The sequence below is a fragment of the Scyliorhinus canicula genome, chromosome 2 (assembly GCF_902713615.1).
Source record: "Scyliorhinus canicula chromosome 2, sScyCan1.1, whole genome shotgun sequence".
Lineage (NCBI taxonomy): Eukaryota > Metazoa > Chordata > Chondrichthyes > Carcharhiniformes > Scyliorhinidae > Scyliorhinus > Scyliorhinus canicula.
The window spans coordinates 8,305,062-8,328,600 of record NC_052147.1 but is presented as its reverse complement, the minus strand read 5'-3'; the positions used below and the strand labels follow the sequence as shown (position 1 = coordinate 8,328,600).

General features: G+C 47.0%; 1 protein-coding gene across 2 annotated transcripts; it reads right to left on the bottom strand.

Annotated features, from left to right (window-relative positions):
• Nucleotides 1-9,234: 9,234 nt before the first annotated feature.
• On the bottom strand, nt 9,235-22,998 carry LOC119950677 (ovarian cancer G-protein coupled receptor 1-like). Of its 2 annotated transcripts, none has more exons than XM_038773327.1 (2): nt 22,602-22,998; nt 9,235-11,709 (listed from the first exon to the last, which is right to left on the bottom strand). In XM_038773327.1, exon 2 carries the CDS (start codon nt 11,604-11,606, stop codon nt 10,623-10,625), a length of 984 nt encoding a protein of 327 aa, XP_038629255.1. In that variant the 5' UTR covers nt 11,607-11,709; nt 22,602-22,998; the 3' UTR covers nt 9,235-10,622. The 2 variants fall into 2 exon arrangements, with proteins under 2 accessions (XP_038629255.1, XP_038629246.1); XM_038773318.1 differs by having other exon boundaries at nt 22,606-22,998.
• Nucleotides 22,999-23,539: the final 541 nt, after the last annotated feature.

Genomic DNA, 23,539 nt, shown 5'->3' with positions numbered 1-23,539 from the left:
AGAAGATGGCATTACATCTACGTCATTAGCAGAATGCTTCGTCCAAACCATGAAACATACTATGAAAATAACCAAAGAACAAGGTTCGCTTATCCAATGTCTCAACGATTTCTGACTTGTCTCTTGGAAGACCACTCATGCCGCAACCAAGGTTTCTCCTGCATTCATGGTGAAAAGGCAGCTGCGATCTGCATCTGATCTTCTAAAACCTCTAAGAACAAAGGAAATTATGTGACAACAACCACAACAAGCACAAGTGGAATTATGTGAGAGCAAGGCAAAGCACAGAGTTTTCCACCAGGGACAAGGAGTATTGGCTCAGAATTACTCCTCGGGGGGGAGAAATTGATTCCTGCCACAGTTCTTGTGCAAACTGGACCTGTCTCTTACAATGTCTAGATCTCAGATGACATTATCTGCAGGAGGCATGGAGACCAGTTACTGCTGGATAAAACAGATCTGCTAAAATTGGAGCCTGTTGTGAATTCAGGTTCAGCCTTACCAAGTCAGGGCTTTCCTCTGGCCTCCTATACCACCATACACCATTGAGGAAGTCAGCACCTCACCCTCTGTTCGGGTGCAGAGACAACCTCCAGTTCTCATGTCAATGCCGGTTAAACCAACCACCACTGACGGCAGTGTCAAGATGAGAATACCAGAGGTTCACTGTCATCCATTCTGAGAACAACGACCTCCAGACCACCTGAATTTATAGTAGTGACTAACCTATTGATGAATATTCATGTTGAACTTGCCCGAGGACATTTAAATTAAGGGGGTAGGAAATGTTACATATGTGTCCCATTTGGCTCACCGTCAAGCCCTGCTATAGTAATGTATGCAAGGAAGTGAAGTAATGCGATGTAGAATGGGAAACAGAAAAGCAGCAGGTATGAGAGAGAACACACCACAAAAAAGTAACATTTGTTTATGGAATGTTCCTGAGTGGTATTTTCCAACTACTCAACAGTCAGCGTGACCTGAATCATGGCAGCCCCCCCCCCCCCCCCCCCCAGAGGGTACGCCTGGTGAGCAGAACCTGCAGGTGAGTACAACCACCATCAGCGGGAGGGTCATGCCTGGACAGTACCCTGGCATTTCACCCTGACACTGGTGTTCAGTGGGGGCAATGTTGCATGGGGAGGGCGGGGTGGGGGATGGGGGGGGGGGGGAAGCGCTCCATGGTGGGGACGGAGTCTGGTGGGGGGCTAAGTTTCACATTACATATATTGTAATACGTATGTTAATACTGAAGAAAAAACTACTAAACTTTCAAAGATATGTTATATTGTCACTGACCATCTTTTAAATAAATACTGTGCGATTGAGATAACATGGGCATTCCAGCTCCATGAAGTTCTGCCTCACAGTCATTGTCCAGTTCCAGTTCAGACAGATTAAATCAAATATAGCCAAAATCATGGTGCATTAATCCTCACCAAGGAGTACATCTGTATATAAAGAACAGGCAAACAAGGTGGATTGAAGATCTATAGGAGGTGTTTACATTCCATGTCGATGAATATTGGGACCTGTGCCGACAAGATGCGGGAATTGCTCATGCTGAAATACATTCAGGCAGAAAAATTTTGTAAAACCAAGGCTAAGAATTTCCTTGGTGCTTGTTGGATTCAACAATTATAGAGGGGGTCCTTTAAAATATTAGCTAAAATGATTCTTGAAAATTACTAATTTTGTAGAAATATGAGTACGTTATAATTGTTTGAATACTATCCATGGCTGTCTCAAATGTTACGAATAATGTACTACAAGTTCTGATATAAAAGGTACATTCAACAAGATTGAAACAATATCGTAGCTGAGACCAGACGTGATGCAGGGAGTTTGAACGTGGGACAAAAGCCATGGGACAGTTAATTAATTTGGAGTCATTGATTAATGTCTAATTAGCCAATCACATGTTAAGTGACTGACACTTTCCTGAACAAATCAAGGGGGTCTCAGCTGAGAATTAGAACCAATGAAACTAAGTAAGGGGCTAAACCCAGATAAGGATTCCTTTAAGAATGTGATCCGTCTAACTGATTAGCAGAGAAAATTATAGCCGTCGGAGAATAAACATTTCTACAAAGGCCTTTGTTAAAATGACTTAATTTTATCAATCTGAAGTCACTTTTATCTTGAAGTTTTTGTTTCTACTTGTTGGTGCTTCAAGGGCATTTTGAGAGACATGAAAAAAGCATTTTTCAGTTAATTTTGTGTGAATGTACCAAAATGTGTTTTTAAGAAATAAACTTTGCTTGCATTCATTCCACCAGACTGACTTATCTATGAGCGAGAGATAAGACAAATCTTGTGCTCTTCATTGTCTGACAAAGTCTGACCCCTGCGTTTAACATCACATTCCATTGTCCGACCAGGTGACCCCTGCATGTGTGCTGGCCAATCCATCTCACGGGTCCATCTATCCTTAGGGTGGGGGGGATGCGTGGTTCGGGAGATGGTGAACGGTTAGGACTCCGGCAAGGTGGGCTCATAATTGTGGCCCCGTGCCCTGCCACTTCTCTCAGGGTGACACCAGGTGGGATGTTCATGTGTCATGGGGGTCCTGCCCCGTCCCGGCACACCTTTCACACCCAGGCCCAGCCCATCCCTAACACCCATCAGACAGAGGTTAGAGATAGGTCAGGATTTTGATGCAAAAGTGTTTAATGGTGACTGTATATATTGTTGTGCCCTGATCTCGAACTATCATCTATGTGCTACACCTGTGCTAACTTAAGTGTTCTCTAACTTTCTAATTTTACATTGCCCACTGCTCCTTCTAGGTGTAACCCCAGAAAGCACATCAAAAGTGGATACCGCCTGCTGCATATCTCTCCCTCTCCCCTGTGATGTCTTTGGAGGGCCTGGACCTCAATGTGCCTAGCCGACTTTCGGGTGTCACAAGTGAAGACATGCTAGCATGTTCTGCTCACTGCCCATCAGATATGCCAATGTCGGTGGTCGGGGAGGGGGGGGGGGGGCGCGGCGCTATTCAGAAGCACTGAGGTGTTCCAACACCTTCCCTGCAGGAGGCACCAGCATGGACCCCTTCACTTCCTCTTCCCTAGGGGTGCTCGATGGCCACCAGGCTACTCCATAGGACAGAGGTGAGTCCGGAGGGAGCTCTGGAGGCTTCACCATCACACGTTCCTCAGCAATTGACACATGTCCCGACTGCCTCGGTCATGTCCTTCACTGCCTCCGGCATGTCTCTCTGGCACTGTGCCATGTCCCTCTGCACCTGTGACATGTCCCTCTGACTGGCCAAAGCCAGTCAGCGCCCAGCCAATGCTTTTGATGTCCTCAGCAATGGCCTTATGTGACTGAGCCAAACACTGGAGCACCGCAGCAATGTCCATTTGGGCCCAGGACACATCTGCCTGTGACTGGGCTCTCCTGACCTGTGTCTCTGCCAGTGACCACACAGTGTGACCCAAGCCCTGGATGTCTTGACCTATGACTCTGACCTCTTGCCCCAGACCTTCCACTGTGTAGGCAATCTATTCAGTATTGACCTTGGAAGTATTGTCGGCAACATCTCCTGAGCCTGAAGATAGTTGGACTCCCCCAGCTGCACCTGCAGGACCTGGAAATTTGCTGGCATCACCTTCTGTAAGTCCTGGCTCTGTGTCTGCATCTCAACCACTAATAGGATCATACTTTCTAGACACCTACATAGAACATAGAACATTACAGCGGACTACAGCTGTTTCCTGGGATTGGGGAGTCCTCCAACCTCCCACTCCCTTGGGAGTCCCTGCCTCCACCTGATGTGTTGCAGCATGTGTGAAGTGCGCACTAGACGGTGACCCAGAAGCCTCTTCACTAAAATGGCCCACCTAGATGTTAGTGTCTGAGATAGTGGAGGGTTTATGTGATAGCAGTGTCAAGAAGTCGGTGTCTTCCCTAGACTGGTGCTCAGGGATGCAGCTGGGGGGCAGCGACCCTGGACGGCCCAGCTTCATCTGTTCATCCTGCAAGAGAAAAGACAAGAGACCATGGTGAGATTTTGGGATGGAATCGTTTGTGAGCGAGGGGTGGCTCAATTGTTATAGGATCATCAGCTTTGCATTGGGCTCTCACTTGGTTGCTGCATGCCAACCTCCGTTTCAGACACCGCCCTTTCCACAGCTATGCCCGCTAGCTCCACTGCCCTCTGTTCTGCAGGAGTCTGCATGTGCAGGTCATGAATGCCACCTCTTGTCTTCTGGCACTCTCACCTGTTATAGCCAGTTTTGTCCTAGGGGATACAGAGGGCATGGTGAGATGCATGGAGGCGGGTTCTACAGGAGCTGGTGGCATGTGTGTGAAAGGCACCTGTCCAAAGAGGACAATACAGGTGTTGGGTTTGCCGGAGGTTGGGATGTAAAAGAGATGCAGGCTGGTGGGTTTTGGTTACCCTCTAGGGGATTGGTGGGGTGGGGGGGGGGGGGGGGGGGGGGGGGTGAAGGTGATGTGAAGAATGGGGGTGATGCCAGGGACACATGTGGTGACTCACCGGAGCTTCCTGAGAGGGTCATTCACCTTTTTCCTGCACTGGGTTCCAGTCCATCTGGTCAGGCTGGCAACACTGACCGGCGCTGCCACCTCCTCCTCCCAGGCGCTGTTGATGACAGCTGGCTTTAGTCAGCACCCCACCCAGGGGAAGAAGGTGTCCGTCCTCTCCTCCACACCACCCAGCATTCTCTCCAGCTCATTCTCCATGAAGTCTTTGCGGAGTCATCTTCTTGGCTGGAATGAGTGTGTGGGGAGTGGAGCAATTATAAACAATTCCAGCTTGTCAGGCTCTCCAGCGGTAATTCCGGTCCCAGCGATTCAGACACCAGTGGGAATGGGAATTGCTCTGAATTCACGTGGGTAGAATGTTGACCCATTTGCATGTCCTGACTCACTTTTCATTTAATGCTTCTGATGAGAACGCAAAGCGCATCCCAAAACCCTCACCCCCAGTGCCTCCACTGCAGATGCCACCCGTGCGGTGCTGGCCTGGATGGCATGCATGGTCGGCACCACTTCCTGCTGCTGCACGCAGTTGGACCTGCGGCAATCCCTCATAGAATTTACAGTGCCGAAGGAGGCCATTCAGCCCATCGAGTCTGCACTAGCCTCCTTTTTTTTAAGTTTCCCACCCTTTTTGGAGAAAGGTGGCAACCGGAGTGCTTTCCTCCAAGAAGATGCCACCATTACTGAGAAACATTTTAGAATGCTGTGCTGTGAGCTCGTGAGCCTGACCAATCTTAACTGTTTGTTCCTAAGACAGCTCCAATTCCCTCACCAACCATTCCCTCAGCTTATTTTCATTCACACCAAACACAATCTGGTCCTGAATCATGGAAGTTTCCACCGCACAAAAATTTACAGGTTTTAGTTTTTAACTTTAAATCAGTGATTAAATGTTCTAGGGACTATCCTGACTTCTGTAAATGTGATCTAAACACATAGTGTTTATTCTGTCCCATTCTGTTTTGTAATGTCATAAATTTCATCCTTTCTGGGTCTGCAATGTGCATCAAATCTCCGAATTACTTTGTTAAAATGTTTACTATCTTCATCGTTTGCAAATTAAAAATATGAAACACAGCAATTGATTCAGACCCTGCCGCTTTTTGGAGCATCGCTACCTTACGCGAATCTGATTGATCTTCTGAATTTACTGCAGGAAGAAACAGATTAAATTGTTGTTTAAACACACGCCAGTTGCAGCCCACATTACCATGAAATATGAGACTCATTGAGGGCTTCAAGGACTCCATTCTTGCAGTCTGCAAAATCTTCAAATATCCATGGACCTCGTGGCAGGCTTGTTTTTGTTTTCTCTGTGTTTAATACCATCCAATCCCAGTACCATGTAATGTTCTTGTTGGATGGCCTGATTTATATTGCAAGAACACTTGTCGCTAAAGCTATAAATGATTAACATTTACTGTGGGAATTATGTCCAAAACAACAAATGAACAGTAATATCACGCACAAGCAACCTCTCTCCAGCTTCTTGCAGCCAATCTGAGGGGTCACCTGACTCTAGCATCCAATTATATACTACTGAGAATCCTAGTGGTCAGTCTGGAATTACAACACAACCATGATATCACTACATACAGGTGAATGGATGGGAGGCAGTTTTGCATGATGGACTGGGCGATGTTCATAACTCTGCAGTTTCTTCTGGTCTTGGGCCAAGCAGTTGCCATACCATGCTATGATGCAGCCAATCAGGATGCTTTCCATGTTGCAGCTGTAAAAATTGAGAAGTGTCAATGTGGACATGCCTTGGTTTCCAGAGGAAGTGCATGCGCCGTTGTGCATTCTTGGTCGTAGTGTCGATGTGGGTGGACCAGGACAGATTATTGGTGATGTGCATACCTAGGAATTTGAAGCTCTTAACCATCTCCACCTCGGTATCATTGATGCAGACAGGGGTGTATACGATACTTTGCCTTCCTGAAGTCAATGACCAACACCTTTGCTGATGTTGAGGGCGAGATTGTTGTCATTACACCATGCAGCTAGGTTGTCTATCTCCCTCCTGTACTCTGACTAATCGTTGTTTGAGATCCGACCCACTACGATGGGGCTTTGACTTGAAGGGGAGGGGAGTGAGTGACGCCCTGTTCAATTGGTCACGTGGAATGTGCGGGTATTGGGAAGCGATGGCTTTTCTCTCATTTGAAGAGTTTAAGGGCTGGTGTGTTTATGCAGGAGACTCATCTGCGGGGGAAGGATCCGTAAGGGTTGGGTGAACCAGGTTTTCCACCCGAGCTTTGAAGGCAGACCCTGGAGGATGGCGATATTAATTACAAAACAGAGGGCAGCACGGTGGCGCAGTGGTTAGCATTGCTGCCTCACGGCGCCGAGGTCCCAGGTTCGATTCCGGCTCTGGTCACTGTCCGTGTGGAGTTTGCACATTCTCTCCGTGTTTGTGAGGGTTTCGCCCCCACAACCCAAAGATGTGCAGGTTAGGTGAATTGACCCTTAATTGGAAAAAATTAATTGGGTACTCGAAAAATTTTTTTTAATTAATTACAAAAGAGTTGAGTTCCAGATGGATTAAGGTGGTAGCAGACCAAAGTGGCAGGATGTCATAGTTACGGGGACATTGGAGGGTAAGTTGGTGATTTCAGCAACTGGGACGATGTAGAGTTCATGAAGAGGATGCTGGCAGCCATACCAGATATGGACACACGGAAGATGGGGGGAGATTTGAATTGCGTTCTGAACCCTAAGTGGGATCAGTCTAAGCCAAGGCCGCTGGCCTCTTCGGGAGTAGCAAAGATACTGACGGCGTTCATGAAGGAGATGGCTAGAGCAGGTCTGTGGTGGGTTTTGCACCCTTGGGACCGGGAATTATCATTTTGCTCACCGGTGCACAATGTATACTCGCACATCGACACTTTTGTGATGGGGAGGTCTCTGCTGCCAAGCGTGAAGAAAGTGGAATATTCCCGCACCTGGTGGATGGGATTGTGGAGATGAGGTCGACCCAGCGGCCGCGTGGAGTTTGGATGTGGAGCTGTTAGCAGATTTGGAATTTTGTGTGAAGGTGGCCAGGGTGATTGAGGTGTATGTGGAATTTAATAAGAATGGGGAGGTGTCGCCCTGGGTGCTGTGGGAGGCCCTGAAGGCAGTGGTGAGAGTGGAGATATCACACCAGGCGCAAGTGGTTCGGGAGGCAAGGGAAGAATGGCAATGGTTGATTGATGAGATCTTAGAGGTGGACGGAAGGTACTTGAGTTACCCACCCCAGAGCTTTTGGCTAGTAGAAAGAAGTTGCATGGGCAATTTGATCTATTGTTTTAGGTCGGAGCCGCCGGGAGAGGAGTTGGATATATGAGAATTTCAGGAGGGGTTGGAATGTTACAAGGTAGAGGATGAGGACCGGGAAGGGCTGGAGTAATCATTGGGAGTGCTGACATCAATTGGCGCATGCAGACGGATAAGACGCCAGGGCCAAATGGGTTACCGGTGGAATTTTATAAAACGTTTGCTGATCAACTATTGCTGGAGATGTTTGAGGTCTCTTCCATCTGCCCTAGTCTCTTCCAGAGACAATGATGCAAGTCTCCATCTCACTTCTGTTAAAGAAGGATAAGGACCCAGTGGATTGTGGGTCATCCTGCCCTATTTCTTTATTCACATGGATGTCAAGGTTTTAGCATTGAGGCTGGAGGAATATCACCCTCAGGTTATTGGTAAAAATCAGACTGGGTTTGTGAAGGGGCGGGGGTTGTATTTGAATATGAGACTGCTTTTTAACGTAGTTTTGTCCCAGCCAGAAGGTTGCAGAGGACATTATGGTTTTTGATGATGAGAAGGCTTTTGATAGAATAAAATGGGGGGTTTTGTTTGTGGTGGTAGAACAGTTTTGGATAGGGCCTTAATTGGTAGTGTGGGTCCAGATGCTACACAAAGTCCGTGTCCGTACAAACCATGTTCTAGTTATTTTGAGTTACACGGGAACAAGGCAGGGGTGCTCTATGTTCCCCCTCTTGTTTGTATTGGCAATTCGCCTCTTATAGGTTGAAGGGGACAATGGTGGGGGGGGGGGGGGGGGGGGGGGGGCACATTGGTGGAGCATAGGGTGTCCTTGTATACCAAAATCTTCTTTTGTAATAGACAGACTGGATCCCCACAATGGATGATATCATCGTGCTGCTGAATCATTTTGGGGCATTTCTAGGGTATAAATTGAATTGGGAGAAAGGTGAGTGTTTTTGGGTCGCTCCACCGGGGATGGGAGCCAATCTGGGGATATTACTGTTCCACTTAACGGGTTCCCATTTTAAGTATCTGGAAGTGCAGGAAGCTCGGGATTGGGCCCAGCTTCGGAAGTTGAACTTCTCAAGTTTGGTGAATAGGATTAAGATGGACTGCAGAGGTGAGATAGCCTCCCTCTGTCCTTGGCGGCAGAATACAATAGATGAAAATTAATGTATTGCCGCGGTTCCTTTTTATGTTCCTGTGTGCACTGGTTTTTCTGCCAAAAATCCTTTTTTGGGGGGGCAGTAGAGAAATTGACTTTGTCTTTTATTTCGACGGGTAAAGTGGCTAGGATTCAGAAGTCGGTCCTCCGGCAGAGGGACCGGCAGTCAGGGGGCTTGGCGTTGCTGAACCGGATATATTATTATTGGGCAGTGAATGTGAAGAAAGGGCAGTGTGGGGAATCAATGATTCTTATAAAAATACCCAAAGCCTTTGGCCGTTAACTGGCCAACAATTACAGTCACCAGGTTTGTAAATGTAAACACAATTACTCTTTATTTATAACAAGAACTATAATGAAATACGCAGCAGATACAGTTGGGTAACTATTAACTAATACCTAACCCCCACTTACCCACCCTCTACACACACATAGCACAGAAAACACAGGGGTGAGAAGGGGTAGAGATCATAGGTGAAAGGAAGAAAGTATTTGTTTCAGATTATGGTTCTTAGCATACCTTCTTCACCGTAAACTTGCAGATTAAAGTATTTGGCTTGCAGTTTGTTATAGTCTTTCCTGTGGTTTTGAAGTCCAGTCGCCACAGAGTGTTTGTTTTCTCAAACTTTGCTTTCGGTTCGTGGTTTGTCTGCAGGCCTCTGTAGTTTCAGGAATCCAACACCCCAAGGGCTGCTGGACAGAAACACAGCCCTCGCAGCAGGCTTTCTGGGGATAGTTAGCTGAATCTTTCTGGGGAGAGACGGGTCTCACAGAAGGTTTTCTGGAGTGATTATATGGGTCTCTTCATAGTGCAGCCAGAATCAAAACTGAAATCTCCTTAGGTCTCTGAACCATCCTACTGGCATAAGATCCAATCACCACCTGTTACCAGGCAGAGCACAGCCCCTTGAACCAATTCATTGGCCACCAGCCAAATCAATCAAACCGAGTCCCAGTTGTCCTTCGGGCCGACCAGTCTACAACACAAATTTAAACCAGCACAACCTATTGGAGTTTTCTGTTTGAATTAAAGGTGCAGGCTGTTTTCCAAAAATGTAACATCAAAAATAAAAGAATGGGGTAATAAGGAAATAAACAGGAAGGACTCCATCAATTTCAAAAGTACATCTTTGGCTGTAAAGTTGTGAAGACTTGAAGTTGCAAAAGTGTTACATAAATCAAAATTCTTTCTTTCTGGAAAGAAAGAAAAATGTGGAAGCAAGGTGATATTTTTAAAGAGCAAATGGAGGATTTACAAAATAGGTGACAAACCCTAACATACGTGTACAAATTCCGTAATGTTGGATAAGATAACAAGAAGAGACCATTCACCACTTCAAACCTACTCCATCATTCAATTGCATCACCTACCTTACCACCATATCTCTTGATTTGTTTACCTAACAAAAAGCTTTCAGTACCAATGTAAAAAACCCAATGTTGACATCAGCATTTATACACAATCAGGCACATATCCTGCTGTGTGGAACTGGCCTCACGCTATTTTTTATATCTCCTCATCAAGGGAAATACTTTCTATATGCCCTACTAAATATGTTTTAAACATATGAATCAGGTCACCTTGTAACTTCTTATTTGAGAGGAAACATAAATCAAGGTTATGCAAGGTGTCTTGATGACTCCCGATATACATCACCCATTAAGTAGGACTATTATCCTCCACATCCTGGTAAGCTTAACATGCTAATTCAGTTTTATTCATGAGTCTTGATTTGACCTGTATTTCTGAGGCATCAATTGCCTCTGTCTTTCTGCAAGGAAGGAGTTTTGTAATAGGATCCAGAAATCTGCCTAACCAGCCCTTTGAGCTCGGAGATATGAAGCAGTACAAGATGGGATCAGCCACGCAGTTTAAACACGTCAATAGAACACCAACATGATAAACCTCAAAAACACTGTTCACAAATTTACAGTCATGCTCAAATATGGCCCGAACCAACAGGAAAAGGTGATAAGGAGCAAAGCAAACCAGGAAAATTATGATTGACGCAGAAACCAATTTTTTAATTCTCAATTTTTGCTCACGTTGAAGTCCGCGGACCGTATGGACAACGGTCAAAACTTTCTTGTAAGCAAAGAGAAATAAAATCAGAGGGAGGAGGAACCCAAACAAGAGCTTGTAACTGTTTAAATATCTGTCCTCTGTCTGCATGGGATATTGTTCGAAACACAAGGTGTCATTCTCCTTGTCTACACTGAGAACCTGGGACTGGATGTAAAAGGCACAGGCAGGTATCTCCTTGAGCCAGATGAAAACACTGATGATCACTGCAGCCCTCCTGGTGTGTAAGATTTTAAATTTCAGAGGGTAGGCAACAGCAAGACAGCGATTAATGGAGATGAAGCAGAGGAAGCCAATGCTGATGTAGATATTCTGGTAGAGGAGCAGACCGCTGAGTATACAGAGTGCCCGAGAGTGGACCCAGTCATCGTGCAGCAGCATATACTGAACCCAGAAGGGCAAGGAAATGATGTACAGCATGTCTGAGATGGTCAGATTGCAGAGATAGACCCCCAGCTCATTCTTTTGTTTGATCTGTAGGTAGCTGTGATACAGGGACAGGAGATTAGTTGGGAGGCCGATGATGAAGACAGCAATGTAGACAGGAGGAAACAGGAACTGATGGATTCTGTGGTCAACAGTGCAGTTGGTCATCATGGAAAACAATACTGGAACTTTTCTTCAAATATCTTCACAGGTGTGGTCACTAATATTTTATGATCATTGTCAATTTAAATCTTCTTTACTGAAACTCGTGTGCCTAGAGAGGAAACAGAGAAGTTATGAAAGTGTAGTAGTGGAACTTTAAAGAACAGAAGGAGGCATTTGGTTTTGTTATTTGAGTCAGTTATCTGAAAGATCCAAATCTAATCTGTCCTGTTCACTTGCCCTTTCCTTCATACTATTTCATTTTTTACAGGGTTTGAATCTCAATCACCCTCTACATTATTCTTTTAACCTCCCAGTTATGCAACCTTTTTCAATATTCATTCTCAAATGTGAACATCACCGATGAGCTCAGTATTTATTTCCCATTCCAAATTGCCCTTGAAGGTAGTGGTGAGCGTAATGCTCTTGTCTGATGGCCTTATTTATATTACAAGAACACTGTAGCTAAAGCTATAAACGATTTAATAACATATACTGGAATCAACTATGTACAGAATAACAGATGAATAACAATATGAACATGCACAAGCAACCTTTCTCCCAGTTCTCCAGTCAGTCTGAGGTCACTTGACTCTAACATTCACTTATATACTAATGAGACACAACCATTTTTCTTAGAAAATACTTTATTGAAGCATTTGTAATTTTCACAATTCAACATGTTGACATTTCTAAAACAACCGCGCGGGTCGAGGCACAAAATACCCCAAAAAGAACAACAAGCAATAAATCATGTCCCCTACATCTCCCGCCCTGTCCCCAGTTACCCGCATACTAAGCTCCCTGTCCTTATTTAACATTACCCAGCCTCCTGTTTTCCTCCACCCCAACCCCCCGCCACCTTTTCCCATTCCCACCCCCCCCCCCCCCCCCCCCCCCCCCCCCCCCCCCCCCCCCCCCCCCCACCCCCCTTACTGCTTGCTTTCACTTTTTGTTAAATTGATGTACGGCTGCCAACTCCGGGCGAATCCCTGTATTGATCCTCTCAGAGCGAAATTGATTTTCTCCAGACTGAGAAACCCTCCCATATCGCTGACCCACACTCCTGACTGCGGGGGCTCCGAGTCCCTCCATCTCAGCAAGATCTGTCTCCGGGCCACCAGGGAGGAGAAGGCCAGGATATCGGCTTCCCCCCCCCCCCCCCCCCCCCACTCCTTTGCCCCCGGATCGTCTGACACCCCAAATATTGCCAATTCTGGACTCGGAGTTACCCTGCCTTCAGGACTTCTGACATAACATCTGCAAATCCCTGCCAGAATCCCCTCGGTTTCGGACATGTCCAAATCATATGAACATGATTGTCCGGGCTACCCCCACATCGTCCATATCTGTCCTCCACCTCCTCGAAAAACCTACTCATCGGGCTACCGTTATGTGGGCCCTGTAGACTACCTTGAATTGAATTAAGCTAATCTAACACAGGACGTGGATGCATTTACCCTTTTCAAGGCTTTTTCCCACAGCTCAGTTTCCAGCTCCCTTCCTAGCTCCTCTTCCCACTTCCTCTTCACCTCTCTGATAGGGGCCCCTTCCCACTCTAACAATTCCCTGTATATCTCTGAACCCTTACTACCTCCAACCCCTGTTTTTGACAGCACTTTCTCCTGTAGTCCCCTCAGGGGGAAGTGAGGAAAGCTTGGGACCTGTCTCCGTACAAGGTCCCGCACTTGAAGGTACCGAGACCCGTTCCCATCCGGCAAATCAAACTACTCCTCTAATGTCACCAAGGTCAGAAAGCCCTCCTGGATGAATAGATCCCCAAACCTCTCAATCTCTGCCCACTGCCATACCTTAAAGCCCCCATCCAACACCCCGGGACAAACCGGTCATTGTCACAGGTCAGTGACCATACTGACGCCCCCTCCAGTCTCATATGCTGCCTCCACTGCCCCCCACACCCTTAGGGCTGCCACCACCACCGGACTTGTAGAGTACCAAGCCAGCGAGAACGGCAGGGGCACCGTCAGTAAAGCCTCCAAACTCGTATCTTTGCATGATGCTGTCTCCATCCGCTCCCAAACCGACCCCGCCCGCACTACCCACTTCCTGACCATCGATATGTTGGCAGCCCAGTAATAGTTAATAAAGCTCAGGAGAGCCAAGCCCCCTTCTCCGCGTTCCAGGAGTGCCCTCCTTACTCTCGGGGTTTTACTCGCCCATATAAACCTCAATATCACCACATTCATAATTCTGAAAAAAGCCTTTGGGACAAACATCAGGAGACATTGAAAAAAGAAAAACAGTCTCAGAACGACCATCATCTTCACTGTCTGAACCCTCCCCGCCAGCATCAGTGGGAGCATGTCGCAATTATGGAACTCGCTTCTCATTTGATCCACTGCTTTGTCCAAATTTAACTTGTGAAGCTGCCCCCAAACCTTGGTCACTTGAATCCCCAGATACCTAAAGTTCCTCCCAATCACTTTAAAAGGTCGCTCTTTCAGCCTCCTTTCTTGCCTGGACCACGAACATCTCGCTCTTTCCCATATTTAACTTATAGCCTGAAAATCACCCAAATTCTCCTAATACCGCCATGATTCCAGTCATTCCCCCCACCGGGTCCGTGACATAAAGCAGCAAATCGTCCTTAAAGAGAGAGACCCTGTGTTCCACCCCCCTCACTATACCCCGCCAGGCATTCGCTGTTCTCAGGGCCATTGCTAAGGGTTCTGTGACCAGGGCAAACAGTAATGGGGAGAGCGGGCGTCCCTGCCTTGTCCCCCGACATAAAGTATTCCGACCAAACTCGGTTAGTTCTTACGTTTGCCACCGGGGCCCGGTACAATAACCAGACCCTTTCCAGAAATCTCTGCCCAAACCAAAACCTGCCTAAAATATCCCATAGGTACTTCCACTCCACCCAGTCGAAAGCCTTCTCCGCGTCAGCCTTGCGACCCTCTGCTGGCATCATAATTACATTAAGAAGCTGTCTAATCTTGGATGTCAGGTGCCTGCCCTTCACAAATCTTGTTTGGTCCTCCCCAATTATCTCCGGGACACAATCCTCTATTCGAATGGCCAGTACCTCTGCCAATAAGATGCCTGTGATAATGTTGGGGGGAGTACTCCCAGCTCCTTGGACTTTTTAAAAGCCTTAACCAGGTGCGGCCCCAGTAACCCAGAGAACTTCTTATGAAATTCCGCTGGGAATCCGTCCGGTCCCGGGTCTTTACCCGATTACATTGCCCCCAGTCCATCTATCACCTCCCCAAGCCCAATCTGGCCCCCCAGGGCCTCCACCAGTTCCTCATTTACCTTCGGGAACTCTAGCCTCCCTAGGAATTGATTCATTCTCTCCTCCCCAACCGGGAGTTCCGACTCGTATAGTTGGCTATAAAATTCCCGGAACACTTCGTTCACCACCCCGGGTCCATCACCATCTTCCCCCTTGTAGCCTTTATTTTCCCTATTTCTCTCACTGCCTCCTGTTTCTTCAGCTGATGCACCAGCATCCTGCTAGCTTTCTCCCCATGCTCAGATATTGCCCCTTTCACACCCCTCAGCTGACCCTGCGCCTTACCTGTGGAAAGGAGCCCAAACTCCATTTGAAGTCTCTGACACTCCTCCAGGAGCGCCTCATTTGGAGGCTCCAAATATCTCCTGTCCACCTGTAAGATTTTTCCTACCAAACTGTCCAGCAACGACCGCTCAGTTTTATCCCTGTGGGCTCGAATCAAAATACATTCACCTCTAATAACCGCTTTCAGTGCCTTCCAGACAACCCCATCCGCAATCTCTCCCGTGTCAGTTGATCTCTATGTACCCCCGAATGGGCTCTCACTCGCTCACAGATCTCCTCATCCGTTAACAGCCCTGTATCTTGTCTCCAATTACAACACAACCATGATATCACTACAGTGATCTGCTTTCTTGAACTGCAACAGTCCATGTGGTATAGGTACACCCACAGTGCAGTTAGGGAAGGAGTTCCAGAAACGTGACTCCATCTGTGAAGGAACAGAAATATTTCCATGCCAGGATGATGTGTGGCTTTGAGGGGAGCTTACAGGTTGTGGCGTTACCATGCACCTGTTGCCATTGTCCTTCCAGTTGTTAATGTTGATGGTTGGAAGTTGTAGTTGAAGAAGACTTACTAAATTATTGCACTTCACCCTGTGTTTGATACACACAACTACCATGAAGCATCAGGTTAATGATTGACGTGCCAGATCAAGCATGTCCTGGTTAATGCCATAAACCTGAAGTACTCATCCATAGTTCTGCTCCCCATTCCTCCCTCTCACTGAGCTCCACCTGTCTTTGGCCATCTCTCTCAGCCTAAATCCTAGTGCCTGCCTTCATTGACTTTAATAGAGGACATAATTAGGCAAGATGTAAAACTGGAGTTGTACAACTTCACCCAGACACTTTCCCTTGATTGGCTTAGGAGAAAATTGATGCTTCTGCAGTTTAAATACTTTGAGAACAAAACTTTTTTAAAGTCACTCAAACATTGTTTCTCCATTGACTTTATCTTCTCTCTGCCCATTCGTGCCTTCCACTTCACTTCCTTCCCGGTTTTTCAAGATGTAGAATAAAATGGAATACCTACTTCTGAAAAATTCCTGTTGTTTATTTCCGACAGAAAGCTGGATCAGTTCCTGAATCTCCCTCTTGGCTGAATTGAGCGATTTGAAGATTGTGATCCTTTACTTATATTACAGTTGGGAACTTTGTTTTGCAACGTATCGCATTCACAAGCTTTTATACTTCTAATCGAATTGCTTATGGGGAACCCACATGAAACCCAAAGCAAGCTTTATCTTTGTATCTTATCAGAGAGGCGAAGGGATATCTGCATCCAGAAATATAGGGACATCTTGTTTTTGTTCTACAAAGTTTGCAAACTTGTGGATTTGACGGAAGGAAATTCCTCTAAATACCTTCACACCCCCGCTCCTTAGTGAAGGCACTAGTATCAGACTGATAGATTGCAGCTGAGACAGTGAGAAAAAGCTAAAAAATTTCATGAAAAGCCTGACTCATCCCCTGCCCCCACTGTTCCCCTCCACCCACCCAGAATCCCCATCACATCCTGGCTGGTCAAGAACAAACTTGCCATCTGAAAACAAGAAGATGGCCAAGAGCAAACCTGTAACATTCATTTACTTATTCAATCCCCCATCCATTTCTCTTCTTTCTTATCGTCCTTATTTTGACCTATGGTTTTCCACCTTTTCAATCTGGTTCATACCGATAAAGTTCCAACAATCCCCAAATCCCCAAAAGTGCCCACTGTACATCAAGCTGCCACTCTCCCTTCCCCACCCTCACTTCCCATTCTTTAACACTTAGTTTGTTAACCCTTTTCAGCACACAGTCTGCCAAGCCTCACGCTGCCTTTAAAACTGGCACAATTAGCCTTTCCATTAATATTGGCAAACCATGCTTCCAAGTCAGCATGAACACACAGCAGCTTTCTCATAAATCTGGCATTCTGTATCCATTAATGCTCACTCCACACCATTCTGGATGCTTTAACGCCCACTGCACATCATTCTTTATCCTTTAACACTGCCACTCCACACCATTCTGTATCCGTTAACACTCACTCCACACCATTCTGTATGCTTTAACGCCCACTGCACATCATTCTTTATCCTTTAACACTGCCCCTCCACACCACCCTGTACCCTTTAACATTGTCACTCCACACCGGGTCTTCGAACCGGATGCGTCTGCGCTAAACACACCGGCCCTGGGAGATTTCAGGAGACCTGGCGCTGCCGGCCGGGGTGGGTGGGTTAGGGAGGGTGGGGGGTGAGATAGGGGAGGGGAAGGTCAGTGGCTGGATGTAAATAAACAAGGAGAAGGGAGAGAATAATAATTATTTTATTTAAAAAAAAAGGGGCAGCACGGTAGCATGGTGGTTAGCATAAATGCTTCACAGCTCCAGGGTCCCAGGTTCGATTCCCGGCTGGGTCACTGTCTGTGCGGAGTCTGCACGTCCTCCCCGTGTGTGCGTGGGTTTCCTCCGGGCGCTCCGGTTTCCTCCCACAGTCCAAAGATGTGCGGGTTAGGTGGATTGGCCATGCTAAATTGCCCCTAATGTCCTTAAAAGTAAGGTTAAGGGGGGAGGGGGGGTTGTTGGGTTAAGGGTATAGGGTGGATACGTGGGTTTGAATAGGTTGATCATTGCTCGGCACAACATCGAGGGCCGAAGGGTCTGTTCTGTGCTGTACTGTTCTATGTTCTATGTTCTACCATTCTGTATCCGTTAACGCTCACTCCACACCATCCTTTATCCTTTAGCACCCACTGCATATCATTCTTTATCCTTTAACACTGCCACTCCACATCATTCTGTACCCTTTAACACTGTCACTCCACACCATTCTGTATCCTTTAACACTCACTCCACACCATTCTGTACCCTTTAACACTGCCACTCCACACCATTCTGTATCCTTTAACATTGCCACTCCAAACCATCTGTATCCTTTAACACTGCCACTCCACACCATTCTGTATCCTTGAACACTGCCACTCCACACCATTCTGTATCCTTTAACACTGTCACTCCACACCATTCTGTGTCCTTTAACACTCACTCCACACCATTCTGTATCCTTTAACACTGCCACTCCATACCATTCTGTATCCTTTAACACTGCCACTCCACACCATTCTGTATCCTTTAACACTGTCACTCCACACCATTCTGTATCCTTGAACACTGCCACTCCAAACCATTCTGTATCCTTTAACACTGTCACTCCACACCATTCTGTACCCTTTAACTCTGTCACTCCACACCATTCTGTATCCTTTAACACTGTCACTCCACACCATTCTATACCCATTAACACTGTCACTCCACACCATTCTGTATCCTTTAACACTGCCATTCCACACCATTCTGTACCGTTTAACACTGCCACTCCAAACCGTTCTGTATCCTTTAACACTGTCACTCCACACCATTCTGTACCCTTTAACACTGCCACTCCACACCATTCTGCATCCTTTAACACTGCCACTCCACACCATTCTGTATCCTTTAACACTCACTCCACACCATTCTGTACCCTTTAACACTGCCACTCCGCATCATTCTGTATCCTTTAACACTGCCACTCCACACCATTCTGCATCCTTTATCATTGTCACTCCACACCATTCTGTATCTTTAACACTGTCACTCCACACCATTCTGTATCTTTTAACACTGCCACTCCACCCCATTCTGTGTCCTTTAACGTTGTCACTCCACACCATTCTGTACCCTTTAACACTCACTTCACACCATTCTGTATCGTTTAACACTGCCACTCCACACCATTCTGCTTCCTTTAATACTGGTAATCCATATTTTTGTCAGTGAGGAGTCTGCACGTTCTCCCTGTGCCTGCTTGGGTTGCCTCCGGGTGCTCCGGTTTTTCCCACAAGTCCCGAAAGACTGCTGTTAGGTATTTGGGCATTCTGAATTCTCCCTCAGTGTACCTGAACAGACGCCGGAATGTGGCGACTAGGGGCTTGCCACAGTAACTTCATTGCAGTGTTAATGTAAGCCTACTTGTGACAATAAGGATTATTATTATATTATTCTGTGCCCTTTAACTATGTCGCTGCACTAACGTTTGTTCAGTGTCAGTCTCTGTCAAGTCATGGAAATTTCAGTAACCTCCACAGAAGTACGTTGTCCCCTCCTTTTTTATTATGTGGTATACCCCAGTGATTGTCATATGTTCTATGCTGACTGTTGTTCTCAGTGCCCCAACCACCGGTACCTACTCCCTCAACTCTACACTACTGCTAGCCATTTGCACAGTGCCCATGTTGATGCACTGGGTATGAACACATTGTCCTGCTCACTCTCTATAGCCTAGATATGTGAGAGCAGTGAGTGAAAACCTTGCAACAATTTCCGGTTTACTATTTCCTTTTGGGTGATAACTGAGCTAAGGGCACAATCTTACATTTTTCTGAGGATGCATTTTGCTCTGAGATAAGTATTTGGTTACATGAAAATGTAAAACCGAAAAAGAGAAGGGTTCAAACATGCTCATGTGGTAGATTGATGGGAGTCTGATAATTGCTCTCGTGTCGTTTGGACGTGCTGAGAAGTGAACCAATCACACCTTGCACTTCATCCTGGCAGCAGTACCAACAGCCTCTAGACCCTGTGTTAATCCGATTGCTGAACATTATGATTGAGTGTGTCCATATAGAATGTGTGTCTGTATGAGTGCGAATGTGTGTGTGTATGTGAGTGAGTGTGGACGTGAGTGAGTGAGTGTGTGTGTATGTGAGTGTGTGTGTATGTGAGTGTGTGTGTATGTGAGTGAGTGTGTATTTGAGTGAGTGAGTGAGTGTGTGTGTATGTGAGTGTGTGTGTATGTGAGTGAGTGTGTGTGTGTGTATGTGAGTGTGTGTGTACGTGAGTGAGTGAGTGTGTGTGTATGTGAGTGTGTGTGTATGTGAGTGAGTGTGTGTGTGTGTATGTGAGTGTGTGTATGTGAGTGAGTGAGTGTGTGTATGTGAGTGTGTGTGTATGTGAGTGAGTGTGTGTGTGTGTGAGTGAGTGTGCGTGTGAGTGAGTGTGTGTGTATGAGTGAGTGTGTGTATGTGAGTGAACGAGTGTGTGTGCATGTATGAGTGAGTGTGTGTATGAGTGTGTGTGTGCGTCTACATGTGAGTGATTGTGTGCATGCATGTGAGTGTGTGCATGCATATGACAGTGGTTGCAAGTGAGAGTGAGCGTTTGTGTGTGTGAAAATGAGTGTGCGTATGAGTGAGAGTGAGTATGTTTGTATGTGAGTGAGTGTGTCATGTATGTGAGCAAGAGTGAGTGCATTTGTGAGAGTATGTGTGTATAAGTGAGAATGAGTGTGTTTCTGTATCTGTGTGTATGAGTGAGTGAAAGTGGGCGTGTTTGTGTGAGTGAGTAAGAGTGGGTGCATTTGTGTGTGAGCGAGTGTGAATGTGAGTGGGTGAGTCTGAGTGATAGTGAGTATGTTTGTGAGTGAGTGTGTGTGTGTGAGTGTTTTTGTGTATGAGCGAGAGTAAGTCTGTGTGAGTGAGAGTGTTCATGTTTAAGTGTCAGTGAGAGTGCGTATGAGTGTGTGCGTGTACGCGCACGAGCAAGAACCCAGAGACTGAGTAAGTCGAGACACACGCACCCATCGTCCCTCCTCCTCACTTCCTAAAAACTTAACAAAAAACAAGCCAGTCCCCTTCCCCTTCCCTGATGACCAAGAGTTGGGATCAATTCTGTCTCTCTCTAGCTCTGTTTCTTAAGCGGAATGATGGCATAGTGGTTAGCACTGCTGCCTCAAAGCTCCAGGGACCCAGCCTTGGTTGACTGCCTGTGTGGAGTTTGAACATTCTCCCCATGTCTAAATGAGTCTCCTCCAGGTGCTGGTCTGATTTCCTCCCACAGTTCAAAGATGTGTAGGTAAGGTGGATTGGCGATGCTAAATTGCCCCTTAGTGTCCAGGCTAGGTGGGGTTACGTGGATGGAGTGGAGGAGTGGGCCTAGATAGTGTTCTCTTTCAGAGGATCGGTGTAGACTCGATGAGCCGATTGGCCTCCTCCTGTACTGCAGGAATTCTATGGTTAAGTTAAAAGGCAAAAATTTTTTTTTGGTTACCTCAGCTGCGTGCCAGTTTTTAATGGCCATTCTTATCAATTGCCTTTTTTATAATGATCAATTTGTTGCTTTGATATTGATTCCTTTTCAAAATTAGTGTTTAATGTTGTGCCAAACCATGGGCAGGATTCTCCCCTACCCGGCGGGGCGGTGAGTCCCGGCGGGATGGAGTGGCGTGAACCACTCCAGCGTCGGGCCGCTCCAAAGGTGCGGAACCCAAGCCCTAACCTTGAGGGGCTAGGCCCGCGCCGGAGTGGTTGGTGCCCCGCTGGGCGGCGGGAACGGCCTTTGGCGCCACGCCAGCCGGGGCCGAAGGGACTTCGCCGGCCGGCGGAAGTCCACGCATGCGCCGGAGCATCAGCGGCTGCTGATGTCATCCCCGCGCAGGCGCAGGGGAGGGGGTCACTTCCGCGTCCGCCATCGTGAAGACTATGGCGAACGCGGAAGGAAAAGAGTGCCCCATGGCACAGGCCCGCCCGCCGATCGATGGGCCCCGATCGTGAGCCAGGCCACCATGGGGGCACCCCCCCGAGCCAGATCGCCCCGCGCCCCCCCCCCCAGGACTCTGGAGCCCGCCCGCGCCGCCTGGTCCCGCCGGTAAGGCAGGTGGTTTGATTCACGTCGGCGGGACCGGCATGACAGCGGCGGGACTTCGGCCCATCGCGGGCCGGAGAATCGCCGGGGTGGGGCCCGCCGACAGGCGAGGCGCGATTCCCGCCCCCGCCGAATCTCTGGTGCCAGATACTTCGGGAGACGGCGGGGGCGGGATTCACGCCAGCCCCCGGCGATTCTCCGACCCGGCAGGGGGTCGCAGAATCCCGCCCCTTATCTTTCCAAAATTTTCTTATCAGCCCCTCGAGTGAGAAAAAAAAGAAATGTGGGCCGACATGCAAAAGGGTTTGACTCTCCTGTTCTAGCTGGTAGATGCCACTGGTTTGGGAGGTGTGTGGATGTGTCAACTTATTCCAGTGCACATTGTGGATGGTAAGCACTCCTGTCACAATGCACCAGTGGTGGATCATTACATTAGTGGATGACATGTCATATCAAATGGGCTGTATGAATAATGCCACAGTCCTGGAGTTCCCAGACATTGTCCAGATCTATGCCCCACCCATTACCTCTGTCCTTGCCAATCCCTCACAACCGGACTCTACCATCTCTGATTCAGAATTCTAATCCTTGTCATTTACCCTTTACCTGGCCTCACCCCTCTCTCTCTTGCCATCAGCCTGTAACCCTGCAACCCAATCCCTACCTCAACCAAAACTTCTGCAGTTTACAAATTTGTCTAAAGAAACATTCTTAAAAGTTAAGCAAATATTACTTCTCCAAATACATTGTCTACTCTCTGTACCCTGTTTTTTGAGATATAGAAAAAAATGGAATACCTACTCCTGAAAGAATCCTGTTGTCTATTTCCGACTGAAAGTTGTATCAGTTCCTGAATTTCCGTCTTGGCTGAATTGAGCGATTTGAAGATTGCGATTCTTGTGTTACAGTTGGTAAGTTCTGTCTCCTTCGTTCTGCAGTATCACTGTATCACAGTGTTGATGGGTCAGGTAACATTGTTAATGAGAAGCCCCCATGAAACTCAAAGCAATCTTTCTCCTCGAAACCTTCTGAAGGCTAAATGACGTCTACTTCCAAAAGTATACACACATCCTGTATTCGCTCTGCAATATTCACAAGTTTAAGATCAATTTGTGGAGCACTTCAGCCCTCAGTCTCCTCGGGCAGGGGGTTCCCAGACTTATAGACTGCAACTGAGACAACTAGAAACAGATGTCAAAATGTTCCAGGAAAAACTATCTCATCCAGCCCACCCCCACCACCCGCCCACACCCTCCCAAAACATGCTCACTGCTCAAGAACTGACTTGCCATCTGAAAACAAGGGGATGAGCAAGAACATACCTGTAATAGGAATATGAAAGCTTTTAAGGTTAAAATGTTGTGTCTTTGCTAATTGAACCTCATTTGTATTTCACAGTTAATACTTTTAAAAATGGAATACTTGGATGTCAATTCCCCTTCACAGAGATTTTCTCTCTTTCTCCATCCCTCTCGCTATCTGCTGCCGGCTTTTTATTACAATTGGTAAGTTCTATCTCCTTCATTTTGCACTGTATTCACCTTCACTTGTGTCATTGGGTCAGATAGAATTACTAATGAGGAGCCCAAATGAAACTCTGTAAAGCAATCTTTCTCCTTGAACCCTGAGGGAGGCTAAAAGACGTCTACATCCAAATGACTCGATGGGCTGAATGGCCTCCTACTGCACGGCAGGGGTTCAATGGTTTCAAGTTGTTTGAGTTTTAGACACGCAT

Coding starts and splice junctions, on each gene's coding strand:
- LOC119950677 (XM_038773327.1), bottom strand. CDS start 11,606: ATGATGACCAACTGCACTGTTGACCACAGAATCCATCAGTTCCTGTTT.